Source organism: Sycon ciliatum, chromosome 12 (assembly GCF_964019385.1).
Source record: "Sycon ciliatum chromosome 12, ocSycCili1.1, whole genome shotgun sequence".
Classification (NCBI taxonomy): Eukaryota; Metazoa; Porifera; class Calcarea; order Leucosolenida; family Sycettidae; genus Sycon; species Sycon ciliatum.
Genome location: NC_088654.1, coordinates 6,549,774 through 6,569,742, shown reverse-complemented (window position 1 = coordinate 6,569,742; position 19,969 = coordinate 6,549,774). Strand labels below are relative to the sequence as shown.

Below are 19,969 nucleotides of genomic sequence, written 5' to 3'. Positions count from 1 at the left end.
TGGTTGTGATGAAGCCGAGACCCAAGGTCGGCAGAGCATCCAGACCACGCCACCACTCCCCTTATTCATGGCTCACACATGACGGGTTTACGTGGCTCTAGTAAAAAAAAAAGAAAAAGTAGAGCACTGTGTTTAACCCTTTATGTACCAGGGGCTGTCGCAGCCAAAGAAGCAACCATGGTATGAAATCTACACAACTTTCGTATATGCAAGTTGTGTTTTCCTGACTCCATATGTGAGCCAGGGCATGCTAAAATATGACCACAGACCAAAAATTCGATTTTCAGTTTTTTGTTAAAAAATGATCGAACACACCTAATGTTCACTGTCTGAAAGTTTTGGATTGGTCGGACATGTCTAAGTGTTGCTACAATGGTATTATATGAAGCACTGTTGAAATGGTGAAATTCTATGTACAGCAATGGGATTGTCATTTTTGCATACAGTTGATATGTCCCTTGTTTCATCCTTTCCTGGTCAGTTCCTCTGTCCAGGGTCTTATAGCCTGAGCTGACGGGTACTCGCCACTTCCAAAATTCCTATAGGCAGCTTAGCTGGCTGTCCGAAATACCTCCTGTTTGTTGGGAAATTCCTCCTGTTTGTTGGGAAACATGGATGCAGTGAATGGGATTTCGGTCTTTGACCACTTTGTGGTGGGTCTGATCTACTCACCTCCCACCGCTTAGGAGCTGCATCTGCGCCTTGATCCGAGAGGGTGGTGGCGTTGCTGCAGATGCGGAAAACTGGGCCTTTGGCCGAGTCTCACGCGAACCTTGACATTTTTTTTGGAGCACCACTGGAGAACCGCCAGCGAAAACACGGTCAACATCAGATTCTGTAGATGACCGAAAAAGTTGGCACTCCACGTACTCTCCATCACACTCCACCTCTACTTTCAGATATACAGTATACACTGTTGCACACAGTCTTCCTCAACATACTCGACGTCGCACTCTTATTCTCCAAATCCAAATCCAAATCTTGACCACTTCATGTTTTCAACAAGTTAGCAGCGACTTTGTAGGTGTAGCTTCTGACTTCTGTGACACTCCCCCTGTAATGTGTTGGACTTACACCTGTCATACTGCGAACGGTCATTTCGTTGAATAACACTTTGTCAGAACAATCACAGTTCCAAGAAAGGGTTTGCTCCCTTTCCCAGGACTGTAGAAGTGGACTTTTGGCGGCATATCAGTATTTGACCCGGGTCAACTGTCTTCATGTAAACGCTCACCTCTTTTGTCTATCGTACAGACTTTCAACCCGGGCTGAACTCGACCCGGGTTGAAATTTCTCATGTAAACACAGCCTATCAATCATGAATGAGCTGCGAAATTTCATCGAAAATACCCCCCCCCCCCCCCCCCCCCGGGGTTTGTACGACTATCAATCATGAATGAGCTGCGAAATTTCATCGAAAATACCCCCCCCCCCCCCCCGGGGTTTGTACGACTACAGCCAGGGAGTGGGACGGGACATGACATGACAGTGGTTTGTCTCTCTTTTGTCTCGTAGCAGGGTGTATTGTACATCTACATGTGTACGTGTACTATAGACCGTTTCTACCGTCACACTCCGATCTCTCTGTACTACAGCCTACAGGGATCCGTTCCGCACAAACTGGTTGTCGGGAACTGGATGGTGCACAGGATGAAGAGCTCAAACAGCCAAAGAGGGCAAGCAAAGAAAGAAATGGTGAAAAATACAGTCAAGTTAATTGGAAAAATCAAATCAAACAAATAGGAAAATCCAATTACAAAAGAAAAGAATCAAGCCAGGAATACCAAAAAAACAAAGAGCAAACCCGCATCCGCAAGCACTCCTATAGCTCCTGTTTTGGCGGCTCTGTTTTGGCGTCTGGCCGCGCCGTCCATGACGAAACTGGACGGGTTTACCCCCTTCGGGGCGGTGAAGATCCTTGACGGCACTAGCGGCGATATTCATCTGTTCACATTCAACTTTCAGTTATCACGTGCAGCTACGGGCGTGTCCAAGCTTATACTCCATGTGTTTGTGTGTGTGTGTTTGTGTGTGTGTGTGTGTGTGTGTGTGTGTGTTTGCGTGTGGGTGTTTGTGCGTGTGTGTGTGTGTTTGTGTGTGCACATGTGTTTGTGTGTGTGTGTGTGTGTGTGTGTGTGTGTGTGTGTGTGTGTGTGTGTGTGTGCGCATGTGTGTACACACGCGTGCGCATGTTCCTGTCTCTTGCAGGCCACTTCTGCCAAACGGGTAATGTCACGTGTCCACCTAATTTACATTGCGTTGGCAAGGGTAACAGTTCCGACTGCCTCTGCAACGCCGGTTTTACACAAGTGGAGGATAAATGCATAGGTAAGGCAGAAAGAGACAGACACACAGAAACACAGATAGACAGACATATAGACAGATAGATAAAGAGTTAAATAGAGAGACAGACAGATAGATAGATAGATAGAGATATAGAGACATAGAGACATATAGAGATAAAGAGATAGATAGACCAGACAGACAGACAGACAGAGAGATAGAGAGATAGTAAGTTTATGAATCACTTAAAAAAAATTCCAACCAACATTAGCTCTCGTACATTAGTAGTGACAAGATCATGCTCTATCCGGGGTGCCATGAGATATTTTTTAAATTTTGGTCGTGAAAACCTGGTCACTTTCCAGACCACCCCCGCTTTACAACAACATGTTTGTCGAGAAGTGTCTAACCCTGTTTTCGTGATTTCCTTCTTTCTCTCCAGTTTGGTTTGGCGGTGCTGAAGAGCTGCCAGGGCATGACAATTGCAAAGCCAATGAGTACTTCACCGTGCCAAGCAATTACACGATAGCCACCGCCTGGGCAGACTACGCGTATGCAGAACGCGCCTGCTCCGACTTTGGCCTAGTACTGCCGCCAGTGAGCGTGGCACCGCGCTGCTTGCACGACTTCGTCTTCGGCCTGCTGCTGCCCGACTCGAGCCAACGGCACGAGATGGTGTGGGTGCAGCGCGCCGACGGCACACTACTGCAGCGCAGCTCGCGTGGACACACGTACGCCGCATCGCGGACCGCCACCGCCAAGCTCGTCTGTTACAGTAAGCGGCGGCGAATTTCCTGTCCCAATTTTCTACTGAATTTCGTTCTGCCAGACCGTATTTAGAATGGCAGTTGTGTGTTGTGTGCCGTTCTACAGGACCTTTACCGTAAAAATCGTTAAAAGGTGCACGTCCGAAATAGACACCCTTCATCTTTTAATCTGTTGCACCCAAGTTCGTCCAGATGAAAATACTACCCGAAGCAAGTATGGGCATGGTTTTTGCGTGCAGAACATGTATATGTGCATGCTATGGCATGCGCTGGAGAAACATTTCGACCGCTATGCGCACGTCGAGATCAAAAGTTGTTTTGTGCCCCTCTCAAAAGTTAGTACGGGTTTAACCACGAAATTCGAAAATAGGTACGTGCCTATTTACGTATAGATTATAACAAGGGACCGAGTGTGTATAGAGATCTATAGTAGTATAGTTACCATATTGTGGTTAAACCCGTACTAACTTTTGCGTGGGGCACAAAACAACTTTTGATCTCGACGTGCGCATAGCGGTCGAAATGTTTCTCCAGCGCATGCCATAGCATGCACATATACATGTTCTGCACGCAAAACCATGCCTATACTTGTTTCGGGTAGTATTTTCATCTGGCTGAACTAGAGATCTATAATAATAATAATAATAATAATAATAATAATAATAAAGGGTTTGCTCCCCACACCGGAGCTCGCGCTTTTCCGCCGACTTTACTTGACACTTGACTGACTCACGACTGCCATCCAGAGCACACGAGAAGTCCATCGAACCTTCGACTCGGCAAACCTGCAAGAAAGCACCACTCCCTGCTCAATACACAGTGTTTCGGGGAATTCACCCCTCATCAGTTGAGCTTGAGTAGGCTGAGGAAGATTGTGCCTGAAGAGCACCACTTATATAGTGCTCTCCAGGCACAAACATCACCAGGGATACAAACTTACAGAGACGCACCGTTTCCAGCGCGACAAACACCTCGTGAACACCAGATAGCAGCGTGAGTCAGTGTCGCTCCTGGACGGTGAGACAGACGTCGAGGACCCTCGGTCATTCGCAACGCTGTCACCTCCAAACCAACTAGTCGCAAGCCCGCGCTGGGCACAACAGTACGAAGTAGTGGTTGCGACTTCGGCGATGATTGGTAAGAAAGGGTTTGCTCCCCACACCGGAGCTCGCGCTATTCCGCCGACTTTACTTGACACTTGACTGACTCACAACTGCCATCCAGAACACACGAGAAGTCCATCGAACCTTCGACTCGGCAAACCTGCAAGAAAGCACCGTCGGCGGAATAGCGCGAGCTCCGGTGTGGGGAGCAAACCCTTTCTTACCAATCATCGCCGAAGTCGCAACCACTACTTTTAAAATAATAATAATAAATATAATGTAAAAGAGAAAAGGACATATGGATACGAGTTAAGAGTAACACTCCATCACTGTAACATGATACTATATACAGTCAGAAAGTGCAATAACTATAATTATAGTTATCGCCCCTCCCCCCGAGACACACACATCATAGCACCATAGAATGGGGTTGCATTTTTGTTGTTTTTGCCATGTGATTTAGCAATCACGATTGAAACGAGGGTTGCCTGCTGCTCCTCGTTGCTAGTCTTGAAGAAAAAAAGAAAAAAAATCACGCCCATCTGCTGCTGCTGCTAGCTGCCAATATTGATGCTCTCCCTGCGTTCGCCACCTCCAACTGCTGAGGTGCCTCGTGCTGTGGCACTACCACACCTTGGTCCGCCCTGCGTTGATCCGGCCTCGTACTCTCGTACTCTGCTCATGCTGCCGTACTCTCGCGTTGTGGCCTCGTGGGTACGTCTTACGCTATTTGCGCTTGCCACGTGCTTATGTGGCCCGCCTTACCTGGTGGGCTCTCGCGCCTTATTTCCCATATAAGCATGGTGGTGTCTGTCATTGTGGGCCGGGCGGCATCCGGGGACTTCGCCTCTTCCATACGTGGTATGTTTGCTCCGCCACACCGCCTGTTCTATCTTGCGTACTCGGTTAGTACTGTACCTTGGCTGAGGCTTAGTACGCGCGCTGAAGTCCTTTCGTGCCATAAAAGGAACTGCTTCCTAATATAGAGATTAGGCGCCATGAGCCCTGCTTGTATAATTGTAGTAAACATTGCATTAGTAGCGCTGATACCTTTATGCAAATATGGGGTAGTCTCGCCCGCGCATATGGGCGTACCCGTACTGCGGCCTGGGCTTTCCCCAGTACGGCTGCCCGCCATTGCATGCCAGACACCCCCATTGTTGCGCGCCTAGCCACACGCGTGGCTTTTGCCTGCTGCTCGGTTGTCAGCGATAACTACGGTTTGCCGTACGCTGCAAACCTACATTATCATGTTACAGTGATGGAGAGTTACTCTTAACTCGTATCCATATGTCCTTTTCTCTTTTACATTTATTTATGGCTCAGCATCCGAGTTTCAAATAAATATAATAATATTTAATAATAGCTATAAAGAGAACAAATTCTGCTGTCATCGCCACACTACAACAAAGTCATGAAGGTTTACCAAAATCGATTTTCTTGTCACAATCATCAGTGGAAAGCCATGACTGAAGAGTAACCATGCTGAATCAATGATTAATATACATTCAATAATGTGTTACGAGAACAAAACAAAGTGCTAAAATAGAATGAGGGAAGGTGAGACAATAGAAGTGAAGTGAGAGCTAAGTGCAACAGGGGTGAGGAACTAATTACAACGCTAGAACTGTGTATTGAGACAAACAATCATGCTGTGCACCTACGAAAACAATCTTAACGCAACTACATGTTTCTTCTGCTTACAAAGATCAGGCTTATGCAAACGAATACAAACAGCCTCAAGTACTTTCAACTGACTAGCGTACCGTGCACGACAAAGAACAGAAAAACTAAAATCATCATACACCTGCAGACACTTAGGGTGAGACAACAGATGAAGAAAAACGGCAGACTTCTTACGATCACAATCACCATCCGATTCCTCGTCTCCACCAACCGCAACCTCGTCCTCCGTCTCATCTTCCAACTCGTCCTCAGTGTCGTCCCCCGTGTCATTCTCCTCATCCACACCGATCGGTCCCAGGCTCGCTTCATGTTGCTTAATCTCTGTTCGTTGACTCCTCCTTTGATCTTGATGGTAATTTGTTACCATTGTTGTTGTTGTTATTGTTGTTGTTCCTGTTGTTGTTAAATCTTCTGTTCCCAGTGTCTTCGCCGGTGCTTGACATCCAGTACTGTAATAATTCATTGAATAATTAGCCGTTGAACATCTAGGTCTTTGAATGTTGATCGTGTTGTTTTCTCTGTTGAATTCCGTTCCCTTCAGCTTTCTTTCTCCTTGTTCATGTTCAGTGCTTGCCTCTTCCATATTCACCTGTGCCACCGACCCCACAGACCAAGCCCCAGCACCAGTTCAGTGCAGGACATGCATTACATAGTAGACACATGCGATAGGAATTGTATTACCAGACAGTAAATATCTCCTAGTACGTTTACGGGCTGAAATGCAGAAAAAGATAATGAAAGCGTAGATAAAATATTAATAGCAAATTCAACTTCCCACAAAGTACACACATTCACTTTTGGTATGCTCATCCACCTTGCGAATACTCTTCCACCTTGCGAATACTCTTCCACATTGCGAATACTCTTCCATGTTGGGAATACTCGTCGACATTGCTGACAAACCAGTCTGATGTATCTTACACAGTGTCTCCTGGGCAGACAAAAATGCAAAAAACAGAAACAAAAAACTATAATCGCTTTGGTACTCATACGTCTGAAGGAATGGTATAAAAAATGAGAAAAGTCTGAAGGAAGGTAAGGACTGGAATGAGGACTATCACTAATCTTATGGCCAGCGATGCTCTGCCTCTAACCTATGGGGTGGTTTTCATCCAAGCAGGTTCAATAGAGAGGTTAAGATGCACGTTGTTTCTGACGTGACGCGAAAGTTCATCTCGCGTTATTTGGCTCGCACGTCGAAAAATCAACGCGAGTGACCTGCTGCTCACGTCGAAATTTGGAGTTTTACGCCAAACTTGACGTGAAATTGGGCGTCACGTCGGAAATAACGTGCATCTTAACCTCCCTACTATCATCAGACTTCGTAACTCACACTTCCTGTGAATCCACACAGGCGGGTGGGACGCAGCCCTCACTGTAACCCACACACTTCACGTATAAACTAGCACGTGGTGAGCCCCGATATGCATACGCGACTGTTGCTAGGTTACTGCTAAGTTTGAGGAAAAATTTTAAAGGGAAAATTCTGAAGACAAAATTGAGTGTCTCAACCAGGACTCGAACCAGGGACCCTTGCTTATGGCCAGCAATGCTCTACCACTGACCTATGGACAAGTATGGTGTAGGCGTCATCCCAGCATCGTTTGGTCAACGTTTTCTTCAGACTTTGAAACTCACACAGGCTGAAGGGACGCAGCCATCACTGTAACATGTTATATTGTGCAAAGAGATCTATGTTGGAAATCCTTGCAAATCTGCTTCCAATCTTCGTTACTATTAGTTCTGTGTGGCTTGTCAGGGGTGCTGAGTGCATCGTCCCTGGCGGTCATGTGTTATGGCGCTGAGTGTAGAATCTTGATGTGTCAGGGCCACGCTCCACTTTCTATTATTATCTTTATTCTCACGATGGCCCTAGCCAATAAGAGAGAGAGACAGTACTACCGGTATGTGGTATCAATCAGAATGGGTGCAATAAACTGGGAGAAACAGTGGCTAGTGGCTAGTGGCACTTAAAACGAACTCGCATATAGCAAATTTCATGATAAAGCGAACCCTTGTCCATGTCCCTGGTTGAACCCACACAAAATTGAACCTTTATAGCAAAGAGTTTTCGTTTAGAACGAACCAAATCTTGTAGGTCGGCATGTAAACCAAGTGCACCCATGCCATCATTGGCCTCTTTCCAGTCATGACTTGCTCCTTGCATGGTGTGAGTGCATTTCTGTTATAACGAACTTCTGCTACAACGAACTAATTCTCCTGCGCAGTGGTGTTCGTTATAATTATCAGCAGTCGACTGTATTAGAAGCAAGTGAGTGCCACGTAGCTGTATGGAAGCCCTGAAAATACGCATCCATGGTAACGACTTCAGGGATGATTTCATAGGAAAAGTGGTTGCTCCCCACACCGGAGTTCTTGGCGTCCAAAAGCGACATTGACTCATCCTGCTATCTGGTGTTCACATCTTCTGCGGCGTCCTGGAAACAGAGCATGTGTGTTAGTTTGTATTCCTGGTGATCGTTTGGCTTGGGGAGCATCACATCATAAGGTGCACTCTTCGGGCACTATATTCCGCAGCTTGGTGAGGGGTGAAATTCCCTGTGTATTGAGCAGGGAGTGGTGGTGAAATTCCCTGTTTATTGAGGAGGGAGTGGTGGTGAAATTCCCTGTGTACTGAGCAGGGAGTGGTGGTGAAGTTACCTGTGTATTGAGCAGGGAGTGATGGTGAAATTCCCTGTGTATTGAGCATGGAGTGGTGATGAAGTTCCCTGTGTATTGAGCAGGGAGTGGTGGTGAAATTCCCTGTGTATTGAGCAGGGAGTGGTGGTGAAATTCCCTGTGTATTGAGCAGGGAGTGGTGGTGAAATTCCCTGTGTATTGAGCAGGAAGTGGTGGTGAAGTTCCCTGTGTATTGAGCAGAGAGTGATGGTGAAATTCCCTGTGTATTGAGCAGGGAGTGGTGGTGAAATTCCCTGTGTATTGAGCAGGGAGTCCTGGTGAAATTCCCTGTGTATCGAGCAGGGAGTTGTGGTGAAATTCACTGTGTATTGAGCAGGGAGTGGTGGTGAAATTCCCTGGAACACTGTGTGTTGAGCAGGGAGTGCTTCTCCATTGGAGGTTTGCCGTGTCGAAGGTTCTATGGATTACTCGTGTGTTCTTTGGATGGCAGTTGTGAGTAGGTCAAGTGTAGAGTCCAGTCTTCAGAAAGGCGCGAATTATCTAATCAGATATGTTTTCCTCGTGTCACAGTTGCAATTTCATTTCCCTCATTGCGAATTGCCTGTGCTATTATTTGGTGCGTCACACAACAATCCAAACACCTCCTTCCAGCGGGAACAGGCACTTACTGATGCAAGACGGTAAGTTCTTCCAGAAGCCATCTCGTCCACAAGTCACTGCGCTTCTCAGCACGTGAACATGGTACCCGGTTTGACAGACAACATCCCATGTCTTGCTGTCAATGGAAACGTACCCTGGCAGAGTGAGCTGTGACGGGTCAACTTTACATTCTGCACGGGCAAGATTCAAGGGTAGACAGGATAGGTGAGTTGAAGACACACACGACACCCAAGAGTACATAACCAAGAGTGCCTATCTTGAGCTGCGATGGGTTCACCCACGGCGGAATTTTTTTATTGTGTCACTCTTTGGCAGAAGTATGATGAAGTGGGTATGCTTTCCCGCGCTTGTTTTGTAGATATGGTGAGAGTGCGTCGGGTTCAAGACACATCGATCTATCGTCCGTTGTTCTGCTTCGACTACCGTAGCCGTAATGTACACATTCTTTGTACTTTGATCCCTGGCTACGCATGGTGGCATCAGTGAGCCAAACCACCGCCAAAGACTGATGTCATAAAAAAATTCCGCCCTGGGCTGGGGGATCGTCGAGTTGCACACTCTTGGTTATGTACTCTTGATCACACCGATACCTGCAGAAGGAGGGCGAATTCTTAACTCTACTTCATTCAAACGGTTTTCGTGGAGACGAAATGAAATCAACGCGATAAATATGGCAAGTTGCACACGCAATACCCACACCCTGTCCACAGGTTATGTATCCTTTAAAACTTTTCCGTTGCCATCTTTTTAGAAGGATTTACTGGCAAAGATAATTCAACGAATAACAAGATATAAAATAATAAAAATGTACTTTAAATAGCAATACAACTGCGCACTCATATTCCATATACACGTCAAGGCAAAGAAAGTGGGTAAGTGTACCGAGATTGTTTTCTCGTGATGATCACCAGTTGGAATACCACCACCGCATGGGTGATTCGGTATGAAGGAACAATAACAGAGTTAATTCCTTTTTTTATTTCCCTTTCTTTGCTACCGGTATATTGCCCACTTAGAGGTTGTAACTTTTCGACTATCAAGGGATTTGGAAATTTTCTCTCCAATTAAAAAGAGAAAAATAGAATAGAAGAAAGTTTCAGCAGGAATCAAAACCTCCAACCCTAAGATTCCCAAGCACCTATCTTGACCACCCAGCCACCAGGGTGTTGATGCAGAAGTTGGTTGGAAAATGTGTCTTAGGGCTGCAACACGCAATGCTGCCTACACATAATAGTATACTATGCCTCTCTCTATCTCTCTCTCTCTCTCTCTCTCTCTCTCTCTCTCTCTATCTATCTATCTATCTATCTCTCTCTATCTCTGTCTCTCTCTCTCTCCCTCTCTTTCTCTCTTTGCTATTGGCGCGCCTGGTTGTGATGAAGCCGAGACCCAAGGTCGGCAGAGCATCCCAGACCACGCCACCACTCCCCTTATTCATGGCTCACACATGACGGGTTTACGTGGCTCTATTAAAAAAAAATAAAAAATACCATACAGGGATACTAAAATAGCCATTTTGGATCAGTATTTCAGGCCGAAAACGAAGCTCGGTATACATTGCAAGTAGAATAAACACTAAACGCTGTCTATAAAAACCTCGGCTACGCCTTGGTTTTTATAGCAGTGTTTAGGTATACAATAAATGAGGAGGCCGAGGGTTTATGACCAATAAAAACTAATTATAAAAACCTCGGGGGACCTCGGTTTTTATAATTAGTTTTTATTGGTCATAAACCCAAGGCCGGAGCATTTATTGTATTTAGAATCAACCAGTAAAAACTCCTACTCAATCTCCAACAACAAAATTAGCGGACAACTGTTATTTGTGTTGCTATGACAACCCGTGTGCTGGACGAGTATTTGTTGTCATTGGTTCAATTTCTTTTAGTCTTCATAGGCTATCAGATCATTTTCCTTATTCGGTCTATTTATAACCAGTATCTATAATGAGAGTGTGGTCTGTCTCCATGGTTACCGGTGTTCATTTCATAACTATAGCCACTGCTCCTTGTTAGACCTTATCTGGAAGGCCCATTCTTACATATTCCAACAGCAGCCAAGGGAGCTAGCTCTCTTGGTTATGCGGACTGGGTCCGATCCTAAAAAGCTGTTTTTATGAACTGTTTTTATGAACTGTTTTTATTGGATAGGATATGATTATGTTCAATAAACGAGGTTTGTGTCAATGGGAGATTGACTTGGAGTTTTTACGAGTTGATTCTAGATTCCCATAAACACTATGACATTGGTGGTTACTACTACAGTAAAACCTGTCAAGGCGACCACTCGGATAAGGCGACCACCTGTCCTAGAAGACCCCTGCAGCCAGGACCAAGGGATGCCGTTCCCAGTCAAATGACACTGGATAAGAAGACCACCTGTTTACAGAGACCACACTTTAAATGTCCCTTGAGCGGTCGTCTTAGACAAGGTCCGGTGTATTCTGTACATAGAGAGAAAGTTCCTTGCTCAATGCAATCATCAGGCGACTATAGCATTGCATTGATTTCATTGATTGCATTGAGCAAGAAACTCTGAGTTGCGACAAATCTGTAAACCTCTGTTGTGTCTTTTGTTTGTAATAGTGCTCGACATTATTGTGTTGAGCCCTCTCCGCTGGCAGAAGGAAGTTTGTCTCCATGCAGAGAGAAAGTTCTACATTTTTTGAAATTAGAAAAAATGTGTCAAAACACCAAGTTAGTGCTGAGGACATAGTTTTTTTCTTGGGATGGACGTGGGGGAGGCTTGAGGCAGGAGCAGTTGGCCATGGCCGTATGGCAATGTATCGGTGTTGGTATCGTCTTTCCTACACCTAGTCATTGTTTTCGTTTTTGTATAGGTCCCGTGCTGGCGGTGATTGGTGGAGGCGGTTTTGGTGCTCGTGTCGGGGAGAAAGAATATGGGATTAATAGCGGCGTCATGAAGTGGAGGTGGGGTACACCAGTGCAGAGCTATATCAGATATTTATTATCTGAACAGAATAATGAATTTTCAGTTGATTACACAGCATGCAGTCAATTGCCTATAGTCCTCTGATTCAAAAATTAATCATAGTAGAGAACAGTATGGTTTCTTCAAGCTCACCGCATATGTTATATTCCCTCCCTGCTACTTATGTTATAATGCCCTCCCTGCTTTCTCCAAATCTTGTTGAGGATATGAATGTAGGATAGTTTTCTAAACACCTTGTTTTGTCTTTCAACGACGATTATTTGGGTATATCACCTCTCTCCTTTCAAAAATTGAACAACACAACGCTTTATTTTCCAACACACCTTTCCAGAAGCACACCGACTCCAAGTGGTATTTCTCCAAGTCTACCCGCACTTCTTTCCTGCTCTGTTTCGACTTTCTCTTTCCGTCGTCCCTCTCCTTATTTGTACATTGAACTGTTGGAGCAAACCTACAGAATTGATCTGATCTAGAAAAATTAATAGCGTTCTTACCGACCAAGCAGACAATTTTCCTTGGATGATTTTGATGTTCGGGGACAGGAATAGTGTAATTTTCAAGATTGGCTCCTTTCCCACTTTTATAATAGTAGTGATTGGGACTACCATACAGTGTCCACGGTGTGTTCCACTGAAAAGTACTAGCCACACTTTCTGCCTCACTAGCAGTAAAACCTGCTAGTTTACCGTTCGCATTACTACGGGATGACCACCCAATAAAATTTCCGAACGTGACATTCTTATAATTAAATTTTATTGATTTTCCCGCATTATACCACAGTTTGTTGTTCAGGTTATTTCGCTTCATTTTTTGAGGTATGAATTCCTTAACTGCAGACTCGACATGCAAGCTCCATACTGACCAGGCTGTGTCAACATCAGGTCACGGCTTGTTTGACTTTGTCCGTTAGGCCGTGTTTGCATAGATATTCTGATGGCATCAAAGACAGTTAAAGATTTTGTTGGTTGTGTGTCGGGGGTATTGTCCCCGCCGAAACTGAATGCAAGTTTAAGAAAGACTAGGTCTAGTGAGTTATGATCAGAAGTGTCCTGTGGGTCTAGCCCTCAGCCCCTCTGCGGCAAGCAGTAAACTATATTTACACCAAAAAGCGCAAAACAAGACTTGATTTTTTACGCGGCTCTTTTCACTACCCACAGTCAACTGGGAACTTGTGGCCAGGCACAAGGGGTACATGGATGCAGCTAATGGGGTCGTTTTCGGCACTTGTGCCAGTGGTTGTGAGACTTGCCCACTCACCCCCACCGTTAGGCGCTGCATCTGCCGCTAGGGTTTATCGGGTGTTAGCGGCCGTCGTGAGTTCCCTTCCGGAACGGATACGATAATTTACTTTTACTTACTTTTCACCATGATAATTATTGTACACGTGTTTTGAAAATTTGAAATTCTCATGGCAACTGGTGGGTGAATCATGCAAAAATGCAAACGTGCCCGCTGTTGAGTGCAGCCATGTGAATCCACACAGTCACTTTTCTCGTAAATCACTCGCCGTAAAACGTGCAAGTGGCTGTCGTGTGAATCGCCTATAACTGACTGTCTGCTGTTGTCGAAGTATTTTCACACCAAGGTTCAACTCGAGTTCAACTCGAGTTCAACTCGAGTGACAGGACTGCACCCAAAAAAGGTCAAACAGGCTTGTAAGTTGTACCCTGCACCGGGCACGGTGACCAGGTGACTGGTGTACGCGGGAGCACGTGACCGCTTGTTCAACCATGTTCGATTGGGAATAAAGGAGGAACGCTGCATCGCAGCCTTTTTGGACCAAAACCAGTCGACTCAGCGTCTAAAAGACTACAACCCAGCCGGCCCAATCGCGGTCATCCGTGCTTTTATAAGAACGACATGGCGTTTTTAGTGACATTTTGCATACAAATCCCCATCTAGTAGGGCGCAGTCACTCAGTTTCGGTGGAAGTGCGCGAGTTCGATTGGGAATAAAGGAGGAAGGGAGCGTCTCAGCTTCCTCGGACCAAGACTATTCGACTCAGTACCCCGAAGACTACAACTGGTGAAAATGTGATTTTAGGGTATACTTCCCCTTTAACAGTGCGCTTTGTGTGCATGTGTATACTGGGGTTACTATGATGGGGGTCTGGGGACAAAAGCCCCCAGATGATGCATTTTTTTTTTCATCCTACTGATATTTGGCCAAAATGATGTGGCAACACTGATGTGTGTATGTTTGTTCGTTGACAGGCTGGATTCATGCAGTTCACACTCCTGTGGATTCGCTAGTGTTCGTGATTCGCTAGTGTTTGGTGGAAACTTTCTGCACAGTTTCAACATAAGCGGTCAGCTTGCCGTGGCGGACATTGAAGAAACTACTAAGGTACGTGAACTGTGCTGTGCATGTCTGTCATATCTTCTACAACTCTACCACGGCAATGCCTTGTGTGAGCTTTCCAAGGCTTGGAGTTGTGCATGAAGGTTTCTGTTTTGTTATGCTCCTACGTCGTTCATCGATGTTGCCGTAGAACTGTGTGTGTATGTGTCTCTGTCTCTCTCTGCCTCTGTCTCTCTCTGTCTCTCTGTCTCTGTCTCTCTCTCTCTCTGTCTCTCTCTCTCTCTGTCTCTCTCTCTCTCTCTCTCTCTCTCTATCTATCTATCTATCTCTCTTTCTCTCCCTCTCTCCATCTCTCTCTCTCCATCTCTCTCTTTATCTCTGTTTACTTCACTTTGTTCCACTATGACTCCCTTCGTGTCTTATCATGCAGGGTTCCGCAGAAGTTCCGCTTTCCCTTCTTCACGCAGCTCATGTGGTACGCACTGGACAAGTACGCGCACTCTCTGCGTTACTGCCTGGAACAGTTTCACGGGTACAAGCCTGATGACAGTACCACCATCACACCCACTGGCACCATCGTCATGGACGCCATAGATACTGTGGACAACACCATCGACATTGCAATGGACACCACCATTGACACTGCCATGGACACAAGTACTAGCGGCAAGGAGAAAGAAGAGAGCGATACTTCCCACACTGCTACAACTACTGCTGATGCTACCGAGCCGAGTGATGCGAAGTGTGAGACGGAGAGCGTTGCAACACCAGAGCCACCTGTTGCCGACGCCACCCCGGCAAAGTCCACACGCGTTGAGAAAGCGCACGTTTCCGACAGCCCGTCCTCCGCTAGTCCCAGAATGCGGCGTCGCAAGGCTGCAATCGCCGTGGCCGCCGCCATTTCCATCACCGTGGCAACACCGACGCGTGCCTCCTCAGCCGCCTCCGCCAGCTCCAGCCCGACACCAACGCGTGCAGCAGCAGACAGCGCAGCCGCCGTAGCCAGCTCCAGCCCTACCCCATCGCGTGCCGCCTCCACCCCGTCGTCATCGCTGGTGGTGCGTACCAGTGCTGAGTCGTCACCCAGTGCACTGACGGATGAGACGCGGCCGGATCATCCTTGCATCTCCACCAACTCCAGTGCCAGTAAGTTTGGTGGAAAGCTGCGCTGATATAGTAAAATAATATTATACAATCATGTACATTCGTGTTGATGCTTTCTTATCTGATCTTAATATGATAAAAAAAAGTTTAAAAAAGTATATTATCGTGTGCGTTCCGGAAGGGAACTCACGACGGCCGCTAACATCCGGTCAACCCTAATAACACCCGGTACACCCTAATAACACCCGGTAAACCCTAACATCACCCGGTAAACCCTAATAACACCCGGTAAACCCTAATAAAAGTAAAAATAAATAAAAAATTCGACGGATCCCTGTACAACATATGCGGTGTTTATGTTTGTACCATCATCAACAATAATAGAAAACAGGATCACTGCACTTCGGAGTATCCAAACATAAATATGTAGTTATCCTGTCAAGCAAGATTACATAACCCCATGTACTCTTGTGTCAAAGCACAGGATCTTATTCCTACAAGGGAAGAGGCTGCACAGTACACGTATTATCACAGTTTATCAGACGTATTCGGAACCTGTGGTGGACAAAGCCCCATTAGACCTTGTACAGACTAGTGCAAAGAAAAACGTGTGATGCGTTGATTCGCCGTACACATGTCGTAATAATCACTGGTGCGTGGAACATTGCATCATAAAAATGACGTCAACTTGAAATTCTGTCGGGACAGCAGGGTGTGTGGGAGTTTCACACTCTTCGGGGGTTATACTCTAGTTTCAGAAATTTTAGATGCTCAGTATTTTTCGGTATGAGGGCAAAAAGGCCAGGTTAGGCGAACAGAAATGTTAGGTACAGAGAAGCAGTTCCCTATTGGATTACGTGTGTTAGTGTTTGTTCGGTGTATTGAAACTTTAGGTAAGAAACAGACGCACCAAACGTACCGAAAAAAAAGTACACCAACAATTTGTGAAATTACAGTACTCTTGTTGTTGGGTGTTGCCGGTTGAATGCTGTTCACGGCGGATTAAAATATGGACTTGTATACCGTAAAATTCCGTAAATAAGCCAACCCTAAATAACGCCCATGTCCGATAATAAGCCCAGTTTTAGGCGGTGTACACTTCAAGTCCGTTTTAGCACCCATGCCCGAAATAAGCCCAGGGCGTCAAGTGGACTCAAAATGACCAGCGCGCGAGCGTGCGTTCGAGTACAAACTGTAAAACAGTTGTAGATCGAGTAGTGGAGAACTCAACACTGTCACGGCGCGCGAGGACAGCGATGTTCCGTTGGAATGTAGCAAACTGCCAAAAAATGTGGTTTGATGTACCTGTACCGCGCTCAGTGTGAATGGTGGTTCACTGAAACTAGTGGGTTGCTGATAGATTGATCTTCTGCAGATTGCATCCGAAATAACGCCCATGCCCTAAAATAAGCCCATGCCCAAATATACGCCCGGTTGTTGACGCTCTGCAAAGTATACGCCCGGGGCTATATTAACGGAATTTTACGGTATTCTGATTGTCTGATCGCTGACAGATACGGACGCAGCGAAGCTCTCTCTGGCGCCCACATGCGCCGAGATCCCACAGCTGTCAACGGATGACACTGCAGCCCAGTCGCCAGCGACAGCGGCAGCTGCTGCTGCTGCTTCGTCAGGAGACGGGAACAGCTCACAAGGCGGCAAGCCACCTCCATCACCGCCATCCTGCCCGCTCTCGGACATGGCCTGTCTCAGCTCGTATGAGATTGATGGCTTGCGACGGCTGCTGGCCGAGCTGAACGTTTCCACGACGATGGTGAGGGCGTGTCCCGAGGAGCTGGGGGATCCTGGGGAGCTCATGTCGACCGTGGAGGTAAGTTGTCGTGTGTAATGTGTGGGTAAAATCGAAGTTATCGAAAATAAATCTCCACCGAAATTTTCCGGTTTTACAGTAGCCTATCTTCAGGGACATATAATAACTATTGGCGTAGATTTGTGTAATCGTTTTGCCTTGTATTCTCTTGTCAAATGTACACCGTAGATTCTGTTGAACGAGTATGAAAGCCAGTATTCTCCTCTGCAATGTACAAGCATTTTCCTGTGCAATGTATGCTGTATATTCTGTTGAATGAGTATGAATTCTCCTGTGCAACGTGCGCTGTAGATTCTGTTGAACTAGTATGAAAGCCGATTTCGCGAGGACAAGGCCACTGGATATTTAATGCTCATACCGGGAATACAATCTGAGGTATGGTGTGGTGAATTGCTGTGTGGTACTGCTGCTGCTGCTGCTATTGCTGCTAATAGTGCAGCTATTGCTGCTGCTGCTTCTGCTGTTGCTGATGTTGCTCTCCTCTCCATCCCCACCATCTGCCTCTGGAATATTTGACAGTCGCAACATGTACACGTACATGTAGTAACAGGTATATGTTCATGGTGTTTCTTTCCTTCTGCGTGTGTAGAATCTGCGTGTGTCGCCCGCACCAATACCTGACAACATTGTGGAAATAGTGGCAGTTGAAACAGAGATTGTATGCAAATCCTCAGCTGCTACTGCATCTCCAAGAAAGACAGCAGGTAAGCTACAATGACAGGGGCGTCACAGGGTGGTTGGGAGTGGTACAAGGGGGGGGGGGGTCCGGGGATGTCCCCCGGGAGAGAAAAAATTCGGATTTTTCGGCCAACAGGGCACGTTTTAGCGCTCTACAGCCACAAAGGAGGGTTCTCCTAGCACTTATCAGACAACCCCACTCGTACTCCAGCTCCAAAAAATACTTCTCATGGATTTTTTGATCATACTTCGTAGGTAGCCAAAGCAAAAAGGAAGCCATTGCCCTCTAAAAAATCGCAAAATCCGAAGTACAAGCGTGCTGCTTGCTGCACGTTCTAGCGCCAGCCGCTGTGCAAAAACGTATGTTATTACCACAATGACGATGATATTGCTTTCACAACAATGACCACAACCTAACTGGGTTATCAGTAGGAGCAGTGACACAGCCTTACTGCTCCAAGTAGGATTTAGAAGAGAGTGAAGGGAGAGCAGACCGGGCCGGTCTAAGCAAGGAAGTAATCGGCATCAGAGGTGAGCACGCAGCATCGCAGATCGTCTCGAATTGCGCATCACATCAGCGGCAAAATTGCTCCTGTGCATGCAAGTGGATTTCCTTGCACTTCTCAGTTTGGGAAATGCTCGATTATGATAATTCTGCGTGCGAGTGCACTAGCCCTGAACATACATGTAGGTGACCCGTTTGTGGTGTCTCATAGCCTACCTCACGACCTTCTGCTTTCTTTCTGCATCACTTGTATCTTGCAGGTATATCATCTCGTGACGACCACATTGAAGTCTGAATTTGAAGTGCGAAGATGCTTCAGCAACCACATCGTACTTTTTCATTGCTTTCATTGTGCTTCTACTGTGCATGGGTGTAACTTGTGGGGTATATATGTGATGACATTGTATGCTGGCGACACGGTCAGATTTTGTCCATGCGTGATATCCAACATGGGAGTTCATCGACGACCATGGCCTGTGGACCAGCGTCCCCAGCTGCATCCACAGGTAGGAACCTGATTGATTGATTGATTTTATTTGGATTTGCGAGACCAAACGAGCAGGAGTGCTCAATAACAGGGTAGCGAATGGTTGAGTTGTGCTGTGTGACAATGTAGTGTGTGCGGAGGCCCAATACGATGAAAGGGGATGGGAGGAGAGAAGGCCAGCGGAGAGTCAAACTCAGAAGAGGGAGGAGAGAATAACTGAAGTACACATTTACTGTGCGAATTCAAATAAACCAGACAAACAGCAAAACGAGTACACAACTCACGAGAATAAAGAGGACTGGAGCACAGAATTGACCTGCTGAAGTACACAGCTGACGAGAATAAAGACAGGAGCACAGAAATGAACGGGAGGCAGTCTACGAAGTGGTGGTACCACCGGTGCATGCACCACGGTACATTATCACATTATCGGCTTTGCAAAGTTCGTGGGTACTGAATACCCTGGTATGGCCAACTGTGTAGCCGTCTACAACGACTTACGTGTAGGGAATGGCAGCTTGGCGTAATGCTGGGATGTTGCCCATAGCTCGCACCGTGTCAGGTATGTGGTTCCATAACAGGCAACCGCGAGATGCCGGTCGGCATTGGCCTGCTCGGCTTCTGACTATTGGTTGTAGGCCCAGACTGCGCTGAAGGCGAGTTGCTCCGCAGTTGCGAACAAACAGTGCCTGCAGAGAAGGACTGGCATGGTTATGAACGCACCGCCATACCAGCACGAGCAGTTTCTGGCGATATACCTCGTCCATGCGATAAACAGAGAGCCTCTCCAAGAGATCACTGGCCCTGGTAAATCGTGGTCGTCCGAACACCGCCCTTGCTGCGCGGTTTTGGGCCACCTGCAAGCGGTTTAGCTGGTTGTGGGTCAAGCCGGAGCCATATGCTGACGATCCATATATCAAATCCGGCATGATGACAGATAGGAAGTACTTGCTTCGCCTAGCTAGAGTGAGG

The 19,969-nt window shown here is 46.5% G+C and overlaps 2 protein-coding genes across 2 annotated transcripts in view; both read left to right on the top strand.

Moving 5' to 3' along the window:
- The window catches only part of LOC135827908 (uncharacterized), an 18,827-nt gene extending 4,467 nt beyond the window's left edge, over window positions 1-14,360 (top strand). The window contains exons 3-5 of the mRNA XM_065340346.1: window positions 2,209-2,328; window positions 2,726-3,058; window positions 14,305-14,360. Coding sequence (XP_065196418.1) covers window positions 2,209-2,328; window positions 2,726-3,058; window positions 14,305-14,360 — 509 coding nt within the window. The remainder of the gene's footprint in view (window positions 1-2,208; window positions 2,329-2,725; window positions 3,059-14,304) is intronic.
- A 423-nt stretch (window positions 14,361-14,783) lies between these two features.
- Window positions 14,784-18,953, top strand: LOC135828296 (uncharacterized). Its single transcript, XM_065340747.1, has 4 exons — window positions 14,784-15,538; window positions 17,011-17,327; window positions 17,917-18,031; window positions 18,771-18,953. The coding sequence occupies exons 1-4, from the start codon at window positions 14,863-14,865 to the stop codon at window positions 18,803-18,805; spliced, it is 1,143 nt and encodes a 380-aa protein (XP_065196819.1). The 5' UTR covers window positions 14,784-14,862; the 3' UTR covers window positions 18,806-18,953.
- Window positions 18,954-19,969: the final 1,016 nt, after the last annotated feature.